This window comes from Microtus ochrogaster, chromosome 7, assembly GCF_000317375.1.
Source record: "Microtus ochrogaster isolate Prairie Vole_2 chromosome 7, MicOch1.0, whole genome shotgun sequence".
Lineage (NCBI taxonomy): Eukaryota > Metazoa > Chordata > Mammalia > Rodentia > Cricetidae > Microtus > Microtus ochrogaster.
In genome coordinates this window covers 60,350,422-60,362,309 of record NC_022014.1, presented here as the reverse complement: position 1 = coordinate 60,362,309, position 11,888 = coordinate 60,350,422, and the positions used below count along the sequence as shown (strand labels likewise).

The 11,888-nt window shown below is 41.0% G+C and overlaps 1 protein-coding gene across 7 annotated transcripts in view; it reads right to left on the bottom strand.

The window, feature by feature from the left end:
• The window catches only part of Helz (helicase with zinc finger), a 147,389-nt gene that overhangs the window by 96,697 nt on the left and 38,804 nt on the right, over positions 1 to 11,888 (bottom strand). For all 7 annotated transcript variants that reach the window (XM_026780158.1, XM_005350436.3, XM_013347521.2 and 4 more), the window contains 2 exons: positions 4,485 to 4,609; positions 2,538 to 2,594 (listed from right to left, as the gene is read on the bottom strand). In XM_026780158.1, coding sequence (XP_026635959.1) covers positions 2,538 to 2,594; positions 4,485 to 4,609 — 182 coding nt within the window. The remainder of the gene's footprint in view (positions 1 to 2,537; positions 2,595 to 4,484; positions 4,610 to 11,888) is intronic.

The window sequence follows — 11,888 nt, the reverse complement described above, 5'->3', positions numbered from 1 at the left end:
TAATAATAATAATAATAATAATAATAATAATAATAATAATAATAATAATAATAAAGAAAATCTACTTGGAAGTTTTCCATAACATTTTGTGGCAAGTAACATCTTATGCTCGTTCTGTTTCACTATAAAAGCATGAAAATAAAGGACTTGCCAGATACTCTCCCTGCAGTGGAAAAGCACCTTGGACCTGAAGAAAAGTCTACATTCTGAACGCACTGAGCAGGCAGCTTTAGTGCAGCACCATCACTGCTGCGTCACTATGAAAACTGCATACAGCTGCCCTTGTGCTTTCCCACCAGCCCCTGCCAGAGTAGCTCTCACATGGTGAACACTTCAAACACAGTATGTGCAAAACCAAATTCATCAGCTTTATTCCAAATCTAAGCCTCTGTAGAACGTGTCTCAAGGAAAAGGTGTCTTCTCCTAAAGACAGCCACACACTGAAATCTTTCTGGTTTTAGACACTTTTTATTACATTTTCTTCATTTTGTATGCATGTAAGTGTATGGATATGCATGAGCAAAATTTGCAAGAGTCAATCTCTCCCTCCACTACATGGACCCAGGAATTGACTTCAGGGGGTAGCAGCCACTTGCCGGCCTCAGACTGGAATCTTTTTTTTAAAAATATTTATTTATTATGTATACAATATTCTGTCTGTGTGTACACCTGAAGGTCAGAAGAGGGCACCAGACTCCATTACAGATAGTTGTGAGCCACCATGTGGTTGCTGGGAACTGAACTCAGGACCTTTGGAAGAGCAGGCAATGCTCTTAACCTCTGAGCCATCTCTCCAGCCCCTCAGACTGGAACCATAAAAGCCATCCTGAACTCTGCTGTCCTGAGCAAGTCTAGAACACCTCTCCTGTCTGCCTGAATGTCCTCCCAACTGCCACTGTCCTGTCACTTGTCTTATTTCTCCCTGAACCAGCTGACTATTTGCCAATACCACTCATCAAATCCCCTCTGGACATTCACCGGTCTGTCCAGGCTCTAATACTCCTGCCTCCAAGGTTCCCCTGCAATATTAACCCCTACTCTTCCTGTTAGTGTTTACCATTGCACTAACTAACCAAAGCCTGCCCTGGGTGCTTCTCCGAGTGGCCCACCATGTTTCCTGCTAGGCACACTTTGTGGGCACACCTTCAACACTCAAAAGGAAGAAACGTAATGTTAAGATGAAACTTGGAATGTCTTACACCAAAGAAAAGATGGTGGCAATGCTGACGGGATATATCTGAAACAACACCATTATTGCCATCATTACCATGTGACCAACAAATTGAACTTTGCAGATTAAAATCACCATAGTTTCAACAAGAAGTTACTATCATTATCAAGCTATTAAGGGGTGCTTTTTAAAAAGATAACCCAGGTTTTGGTGAAAATAGATTGAATAAAAATATATAAAAACAAGTAATCCAGGACGAATTACTTATACTAAAAGCATCCCATGTTTCCCCAAAGATCACTTAAAACTCCATGATGTTGTGCTTTATAACTGAAAGAATAATCAAAACTTAAAATTTCCTGGGAGCTGAAGAGATGGCTCAACAGTTAAGAGCACTGATTGCTCTTACAGAGGACCTGGGTTCAATTCCCAGCACCCACATGGCATTTAACAAACTATCTGCAGCTCCAAGATCAGACACTCTCAAGCCAGGTGGTGGTGGCGCACACCTTTAATCCCAGCACTCAGGAGACAGAGGCAGGCAGATCTCTGTGAGTTCCAGGCTAGCCTGGTCTACAAAAGCTAGTTCCAGAACAGGCTCCAAAGCTACAGAGAAACCCTGTCTCGAAAAAACAAAAACAAAGAAACACACAATACATGCAGATAAAACACCAATGCACATAAATTTTTTTAAAAAAATAATTTTAATTAACCAAGTACCAAATGGAAACATTTCGGGGCCAGAGATAACAAATAAGAACAACAGGGATGGGAGCCAGAGAGATGACTCGTGTATGAAGAGCTTGTGTTGCAAATGTGAAGAGTTCACATTCTCACAACCATAGTGAAAGCCAGAGAAATGGTGATACCAACAATCCCAGCACTCAGGAGGCAGACACAAGGGACCCGAGGACAGCTGGAGAGTTTGTATGTGTGAGAGACACAGCCTCAACAAATAGGCAATAATTGAGGAAGGCATCTTACATCAACCTTAGGCCTCCACATGCATCCATGTGTGGCCCACAAATGAGTGAATACACATACACAACAACCATACACACACACACACACACGTGCACACACACACACACACACACACACACACATATACCAAAAGAGGAGGAGGAGGAGGAGAACAAGAAGAAGAACAAGAACAAGAATTATAGTCAGAACAGAAGATCCAGAATGCAGAGGACACATGAGAGGCCATGTTCTGAGATCTGACGGTGGAACTCAACCCCGTTTCACAGAAGGTCCCCTTGTCACCTTGTATCTTGACTGACACCACCACAATATTCCAAATGCTAACACAGAATGCTCACTGACCTCACTGGGTATAAGTGAGGGGTCCCGGCAATGGACTCACCTCTGTCTCCATGAGAAGCGTCTTCAGTCTTGTCAAATCTTTTGTTACCATCCCATTCTGGAAGGGTGAGATGAAGACAGAAAATCATCAGTGTATAGTTCTTTAGTCTCACAATTCAGCTCGACTTGTCTGTGCTCAATACCGCTCATTCCCTTCCCTTCCTCACACTGCTACTCTGGCATAAGAAGCTGCACGCAGCTAGGGAAAGGAAAGAGGCCTAATGGGAAGAAAGACTCAGCTGCTCCTCCTGCTAAGAACACACACCACATGCATGCTCGCACCTGATGCACAACTGTAAAATAACCACAGAACTCGGGAGGCAGGGGCAGGCAGATCTCTGTGAGTTTGAGGCCAGGCTGAGTTCAGGCCAGCCAAAGATACATAATGAGACTCTGTTTCAAAAACTAATCTTTTTCAACTCTATAAAATGCTTGCAAATATCAGTGAGAACAAAACATGAGAAAAGCAGACCTAAAACCTCTCCCTTGGTGCTAACAGGCTTGCCTGTATCTATGAAATGCTGAACTCGGCAGTTATGCAGCATCACAGAAACCAGGGAGTCAAAACAGTGCCTAAAGATGGCTCATGCATTTGGTAATTTTTGAAAGTCAAATTTCAGAAAATTTGAAAATTAGAAACAAATTACTTTTCACTTGCTTTAAATTAAAAGACCCCAACAAATGCAAAGTAAAATAATTATAGAAAAAGACCTTTTAAGGGTAGGCACCCGTAACTGCTGTACTTGAAAGATCAGGGAAAATCCCAGGCCTGAGGCCAGCCCGAGCTACACATACAGAGAGACCATGTCTCAAAAGCATTTTTCTCTTGCTAGGAGTGGTGACCAGAAACCATAATCCCAACACTAGGAAGAGTAAGACAGAAGTTTTTCTCAAGGCCCAGGTCCCGCCTCAAAAGAAGAAATAAATACATCCTGACAGGATTGGGATCTAAACAGCAGCACCATTTTGCTGGGTTCACATTTGTGATTGGTGAAATCATAGACATCGCCAAATAAAGGAAGTCATTCACTGCACAGTAATTCCTTATAAGCTGACTAAATTACCCTGTAGTGAAGCAGTAATACTATATTTCACAACAGAATAAATATTTTTCTAATTTCTGTATTTTCACCATCTGTGCTCTTGATTTTCAAAATCCCTATCAACTTGAAGCACAACTGTCAAAGTCACAGTGCCTGGTAATTATAGGATTTCTTCTTTCTCTGTTTTCATTTTGATGCCTAAAAAATATCACGGAACTTGAAAAAGTTCTTTCTTTCAAATTCCTATAAATTATCAACTCTATGAAGTTACAAAAAGTAGCCCTTCCATTATAACAAAAAACTAGAAAATTTATGTATTTAAAAACTTACCTTCGAAATGCAAAGAATCAACAAAAGTTATAATTTTAAAAAACTTAAATTCGAGTCTAAATAAAACTAGATAGTTTCCATAAAGTAAATAAGGATATTAACTTCCACATACCCATTTGGTATGAAACCCATTAGTATGTACATTGACCTTCAAAAAAGAACTTTTTAATTCTAATTTTGTTTTGTATTTTTAATTTTGATTTTTTGAGACATGGTCTCACAGTACTGTGGCTGGCCTAGAACTCAGACATCTGCCTGCCTCTGCTTCTCAAGTGTTGGGATTAAGGGTGTGTTCCACCACTGCCTGGCTGATTTTAACTGTTAAAGTCTTCTAGTTTTCATATAATTTAGAACCCATTAAAAGTACCTGTGCTTTTTATATACACGATCAGAAATGGCAAGGGTCCAGTGATTGAATATCAGGTCATTTTTAAAAACTGAGCATTTTGGGATTGTCATGAACTTTGACATCTGACAAAACTACACTAAACATACACTATGTTCCTCATACTACACTGAGGAGTCAAACATGACCCAACACTAGGAAGCATTCAAACCCGTGCTCATCAACGTACCAGAGACTCTCCTGACAGTGACTTGGCAAGGATGGAGGACACAAGCTGGAGCTTCCCTTTCAGCTGCATGCAGCACAGCACTGCCCGGAAGGCACCCTCTCCTTTGGCCAGTCCTTCCCCCAGTACTGCCAAGGAAGAAACACATCATTAGCCGCCACAGGGCACTCACATTCAATTTCCTTCCTCACAAAGGTAAGACATCCTAAGACTCACTCCAAACAGAAGAACAAAGCATGTCTTTCTAAGACATGCATGCAAGGACAAGAAGGAGCATGACAAAGAACAGATAGACCGACCCTACTACAACTTCCAGCATCCAAACCGAGAAAACACCCTCTAAAGCTGTCCAGTGCACAGCTGGTAAGAACGTCAGCTTCTGTGGCCAGCAGAACTACATCAGTCCTGAATTGTGTACTTCAAGACCGCAAGGAGAGAGATCTTGAACACACCCACACCCAGACGAGACAAATGTTTCACATGATATGCCAGTTACCCTGATCACTACAGACTATATACATGCCTCAAAATACCGCTCACACATAGGTGAGATAATTAACTGTCAGTTAAACAGAAGGAAAACAAGTAGTTGACATTCTTTAAAAGACTCTAATAGAGAATGGTGGTGCACACCTACAGTCCCAGTTAAGAAAGAGGCTGAGGCAGGAGGATAACCGAAGCTGCTTGGTTCCAGCCAAGGAAATACAGACCATGTTGGAGAAAAGTGCTTGCTATGTACTTCCGATGACCTGAGATCAGTCCTTGGACCCCTCAGTAGAAAGAGAGAACCAACTCAAAGAAGTTTCCCTATGGCCTCATGTGTGCTACACCACATAGGTGCACATACACTCTCTATGCATAACAATATTTTTTAAATTAAGTTCTTTCTCAAAAATATCATTTAGTATATCAAGTTAAATGAGGGCTTTTAAAACTGGAGATTTATTAGCTGGCCAGATCTTGTGCCATTAAACTGTTTAAGAGAAACTGCAAAATCCAGGCTGGGGTGTAGCTCAATTAATTAGAGTGCTTGGCTAGCATACATTAAGTTCAATGCTCAGCACTGCACATAACGGGGAGCATGTATCTCTAACCCTAACACTAAGGAGATGGGAAGGGAAGCAGGAGGATCAGGAGTTCAAGGTTATCTTCACCTACATAGTCAGTTTGAGGTTAAAGAGAGGGGAATGAGAGAGGCAAATGGAGACAAGGAAGAAAGGGAGGAGAGAGAAATCTCAATATTGAATATTTCTATGTAATTAAAAATTAGTCTTTTGGGCTGGAGAGATGGCTCAGAGGTTAAGAGCATTGCCTGCTCTTCCAAAGGTCCTGAGTTCAATTCCCAGCAACCACATGGTGGCTCACAACCATCTGTAATGGGGTCTGGTGCCCTCTTCTGGCCTGCAGGCATACACACAGAATATTGTATACATAATAAATAAATAATATTTTTTTAAAAAATTAGTCTTTTAAAGCCAGGCATTGGTGCACACCTTTAATCCCAGCACTTGGGAGACAGAGGCAGTGGATCTCTGTGAGTTCAAGGCCAGCCTGGTAACAGAGTTCCAGGACAGCCAGGGCTACACAGAGAAACCGTGTCTTTAAAAAATAAAAAAAGAAAGAAAGAAAAGAAGGGAGGGAGGGAGGGAAGGAGGGAGGGAGGGAAATAGCCTTTAGGGGCTGGAGAGATGGCTCAGCAATTAAGAGCACCTATTGCTCTTGCAGAAGACCTGGGTTCACTTCCCAGCACCCACAAGATGGCTAATAACTATCTGTAACTCCAGCTCCAGGGGAAACTAACACCTTCTTCTGTCCTTCTCAAGCATTAGGTATGTATGTACATGATGCAGAGATACATGAAGGCAAAAGACTCATCTGCATAAACAGTAAAACATGTAAGTCATTTTTTAAAAAAAAAAAAAAGCATTAAAATTAGTTCTTTAGCCGGGCGGTGGTGGCGCACGCCTTTAATCCCAGCACTCGGGAGGCAGAGGCAGGTGGATCTCTGTGAGTTCGAGACCAGCCTGGTCTACAGAGCTAGTTCCAGGACAGGCTCCAAAGCCACAGAGAAACCCTGTCTCGAAAAAACCAAAAAAAAAAATAAAATAAAATAAAATAAAATAAAATTAGTTCTTTATTGGGCAGCTGTAACAGCATACACCTTTAATCCCAGCAGAGGCAGAAACAGGAAGACCTCTGAGGCCAGCCTGATCTACACAGTGAAATTCTCTAAACAAAGGAAAAAAATGAGCCTTTATCAAAATTAGTAAGATTAACTAAGATCCAATTATCCAACCTAAACTATTCACAAGACTTTGTAGATTAATACAAGTGCCACAAAAATCTGTATTACTTTGCATGAATGTGATCTGCTACAAGAGAATACCTTAGGAACTGAACTTGGGTGTAAACCATTTCCAAACCGGTATCCCGTTATAAGAAGGGCTAGCTGCACTGCTTAGAAGATGGGCCTGTACAGGACGGTTTATTTTGGTTGTGCTGACTGTACCCTCTCACTGTATTATTGTTCATCACACAATTAACATTATAACACTAGTAAAATCCTACATAAAGGCTTGCCATGATCTCATCAGTTAAACAGTGTTCACTTACTGCTCATGCTTTCTCCCAACTGCTATTACTATCTACATATTTTACATGGAACAGCCCACATAAACATGGCAGTTAATGTTGCACTTTTCCCTCTTAGCAAATTCAACACTGTCCATGTTAATATTTTTACTTATCAAATTAATGAAGACGTAATATTCTATCAAATAAATACATTCATTTATTTAGCTATCCCTTTGGTCCAGAAAGACTTCCACTTTTATTTTTTAAAGTAACACTATAGCTGAGTGTGGTGGTACATTCTTATAATTCCACCACTCTAGAGGCAGAGACAGAAAGAGCTCTGTGAGTTCAAAGACAGTTAGGTCTACAGAAAGCAAGCTCCAGGCAGCCAGAGCTACACAGTGAGGAAAAACAAACAAAAGACTAGTTAAGGGCCCAGGAGGTGTGCTTAGCACCATGCCTGATGCATGAGTTTAAGCCAGGGACTCACATGATACAAGAAGGAACCAACTCCTACAAATTGTCCTCTGACCCCCATACATATGCCAGAGTGAACATATGATATGCCAAAGGTGCACATGCACACAAGTGCAAGTGCAAGCAAACACACACACGCTATTTTTAAATGTATTTAGTTTAAAAAAAAAGAAACTAGTTAAAAGCTGAAAAATTGATGTAAGATGTAGCTCAGTTGGTACAGTGCTCACCTAGCATGCACAAGGTCCTGGTTCAATCCCTACTCCACACATCCCTGCAATCCTAGCAGTAGAGGGATGGAAGAAAGATATCAGAAGTTAAAGACATAATAAGCCTGAGACTGGCCGGTCGGTGGTGGCGCACGTCTTTAATCCCAGCACTTGGGAGGCAGAGGCAGGCGGAACTCTGTGAGTTCGAGACCAGCCTGGTCTACAAAGAGCTAGTTCCAGGACAGGCTCCAAAGCCGCAGAGAAACCCTGTCTCGAAAAACCAAAAAGAAAAAAAAAAGAAGCCTGAGACTGTAAGTCAAAATTAAACATGGATAAAGATTTTAAAAGCTGGAAAATGTCTGAGGGAGGGAGAGGTGGTCCCTGATATAGGAAGTGAGAAAGCTTAGTAACATCTCAACTTCAGATGACTCCACCCTTTCTAAAGATTACTAAAGCACAGGCCATCAAGGTGGCAGAGTGGGGAAGGAATTTGCTTCCAAGAGAAACCTGAGTTTCAATTCCCAGAACCCACACGAAGGGCAGAACTGAATTCTTTTAGGTTGTCCTCGACCTCCACATGTGCACATGCACACATAAAATATGCAAATGTAAAAATAAATCATAGTTTTGTTTCTTTGTTTTTCAAGATAGGGTTTCTCTGTGTAATAGCTATGGCTGTCCTGGAACTTGCTTTGTAGACCAGACTGGCCTCAAATTCACAGAGATCCGCTTGACTCTGCCTCCTGAGAGCTGGGATTAAAGGTGTGTGCCACCATCACTCAGCCAAACAGATTTGTAAAATGGTAAATCACAAAATATTTTATGAGGCTGAGGTGCTGCCTAGTGGGCACCTACGATGGATATATGAGCTTGTACAAATTTCCAGAATTTTACTTCCCAAGATTCATCATTTGCACCAGTGTTTGAATATTTCAGAATTTGTCAAAATCATGTTTCCTTTCTTTCATCTTTTCAGACAAGTAGCTTACAGCTGTTTTCCAATTGTTTATCTTAAAGCCAATTTAGCTTATGTCTCACAGGGTCCATATAAAGAAGCAGAGCAACAAGAAAAAGTGAATACTAAAGATCATTCTTGACTTCATGTCATCTAACAAAATTACATAGCAAAGCTGCCAATCAGGTCTCTTACTATCTTCGCTCTCTTGATAAAACCTGAAAGAAATCTGAGTGTGGCAGCGTGTTATTAAACTTATCTCAGCTGTAGTAACTGAACTTGAAAATGAAAATGACATTCAAAATATACTCTTTAGCAATTGTAAAGAAAAATCCTTTTCTAGTTAAAATTCTGTGCAGATGAATTCTCTTCCCACAACTCTGCAGGTCTGTAAGCCCAGGATGCCTCTCTGCAGCAGTGTGCTGAACACAGCAGTGGACGGAGGAGCCTGTACACCCCTCTTCAGCCACCCAAGCACCTACTACTCCCTTCTGCCTTAACTCTGGCTTGTTTTCCAGCAGTTTGGGATAGACTTGAAGCTCTGGACTGGAAACAGTAATACTGAAGGACTGGCCATCTCCTTGTCGACAATGGCCAGGTTAGGGCGAGAGCCTTCGGCTATTCACAAAGACATGATTCCCTTTCAAGAATTATCTACAATGAGCAAAGTCATTTTAAGTTTCAAGTATAACAAAAGTTAAGCTTTTTTTTACAACAGGACAATATTAAGTCATTTCTTTCACCAAAACACCAAAACCTTAACTTCCATAGTCTTTTATTAAGGAGCTTGGCATAATGAAAGCACTGTCCTAAAACTTCTTTAAAAACAAACAAACAAAAACTAGAACCTGGAGAGATGGATCAGTGGTTAATCACACTGGCTATTCTTCCAGAGGACCCGCATTCAATTCCCAGAACTCTTATGGCAGCTCACAACTGTCTGTAACAACAGTTCCAGGGGATCTGGCAACCGCACGTAGACATGTATACAAGTAAAACACCAATCAATACACAAAATAATAAAATAAAAATATCAAAAAAATTAAATTAATAATCTGCTACCTAAATACAATCACTTTTAGAAACAAAACTCCAAGGACTGAAGGAAAAATTAAAAGAAATTCTCAGGAAGGCAAGATGGCTCAGCTGTGAAAGGCCCTTGCTGCGTGAGCCTAATCACTGGCGCTTGATGCCTGGGACCCACATAAAGGTGGAGGGAGGAACAACTCCACAAAGCTGTCCAATGACTTACACACACACTGTAGTACACGCCTACACACATACATCCTACAAACATACGATAATAATCCTTTTAATTCTAAGCCCAGCATAAAGCTGAGGCAGGAGAATTACCATAATTTTGAGGCCAGTCTTGTCTCAGTAAGTACCAGTCAAGCTACTAAGCAAGAATATGTCCCAAAAATACTAAACCAATGTTTAAAAAAAAAGAAAAAGAAAAAAAACAACTTTTGGCTCTCTTCTCAGAATTGGCAAGTTGACTCAGCAGGTAAACATACTTGTCACCAAGCCTGACCAACTGTTTTATGTCCTGAAACCATACTGTAAAAGGGGAAAACCAATTCCTGCATATTGAGACCTGTCTCAGATAAATAAGGTAAGATGAAACTTAAACATTGGCACTAATTCTTTCAGTACACCTCAACTGCCTCATTATACACAAATAGGAAATAATTCTACACAGTAAAAAAAAAAACTGACACAAAATAAAACATAAATACAAACCCAAATCCTGATCTCCAAAACTCTACAAAAGGCTCTGATGCCATGAACACACTTGAATAAATGTTTTATTTTAGGCACTGTTGAAACGATAAGTGCAAAACCAGCCCAGGTGCATGAGGCAGGAAAAGAATCCATTGCTCAGGGTGTCTTCAACTTCCTCTTCATTAAAGAGCCCGAAAGCCCAGAGAGCCATGGCTAGATGGCCACAGAGAAGCTGTCACTGTTGGTGTCCAGTCACCAATGAAGGCACTTTCTCTGAAGAAACGGTGAGTTTAAACTGCATTTGTCTATCCTGAAACTCCCTCTGCTTTTCTCAGTTTCAGCATCTTGAGATCTCTGTTGCAAGCCCCCAAGGGAAATTCTGACTGTAGAAAAAGCAAGCCATTCCAAGTGCTCAGGCACTCGTCTGTCTCGGTGGTTAACTCGCTCACTTTTATTGTTCTAGTGACAGGTTTGCTGAGAAAGCCTGCAGACACGGCCTCCTCTGTCTGCCCTATGGGAGAAAGCTCTGTTTCAGGGACTAATAGGCTCTTTCCCTTGTCACTGTGCACAAGATTTACTGAGATTTCACAAGGAAAGCTATTCTCTGTCTTAATCTCCTCCTGTGTACAAATACCAGGTCTGAGTATGGAGCCCAGAGGTAGAGAACTAACCCAACATGCACCAGACCCTGGGCTTAACCCTCAGTGACACACACAGTAACTAGGAAATTAGCACTAACAAGTATCCAGCCAACACTAATATGAGATTTCTTTTAAAATATCACTCGTAAGTGAGCATGGTGGAATGTTGTAATCACATCGACATTGGAAGCTAAAGCAGAAAAATATGAAGTTCAAGGCCGTCCTTGGCAAAACTGCAAGTTAAATGCCAGCCTGGACAACTGACAAGACCTTGTCTCTAGAAATAAGACTGAAAACTCATATATAGCTAGAGTTGCTTACTTAGTAACTGCCCTGAGTAGAGTCAGTACAAACATGAGCTCATAGTACCACTGAGATCATATTAGTACAAAGTGTATTTCTACGCACACATCTGCACACACTAAGCGACAACGTAACAGTCCTCAATTTTAAACATTAAAACTTTCACCTATCTTAGCATTCTTTAATTTAAATATAATAAGACCTACACACAGGGCTGGTGAGATGGCTCCATGGGTAAAGGAACTGGCGCCGTGGCTGACAACCTGAGTTTGATACCCAGGGCGAACCACGTGGTGGAAGGAGAAAACCATATCCCACAAGCTGTCTTCTGACCTCGACGCGCACACTGTAGTGCAAGTACATGCATATGCAACACAAATAAAAATACCAGAAATTTTTAAATATTTCTTTTTTAAAAAGGGACTTTTACAGTAAAAAACAAGGACTTCTTGAAGTTTGCGTACAAATGGATGGAAATAGAAAACACTATCCTGAGTGAGGTAAGCCAGACCCAAAAAGAGGA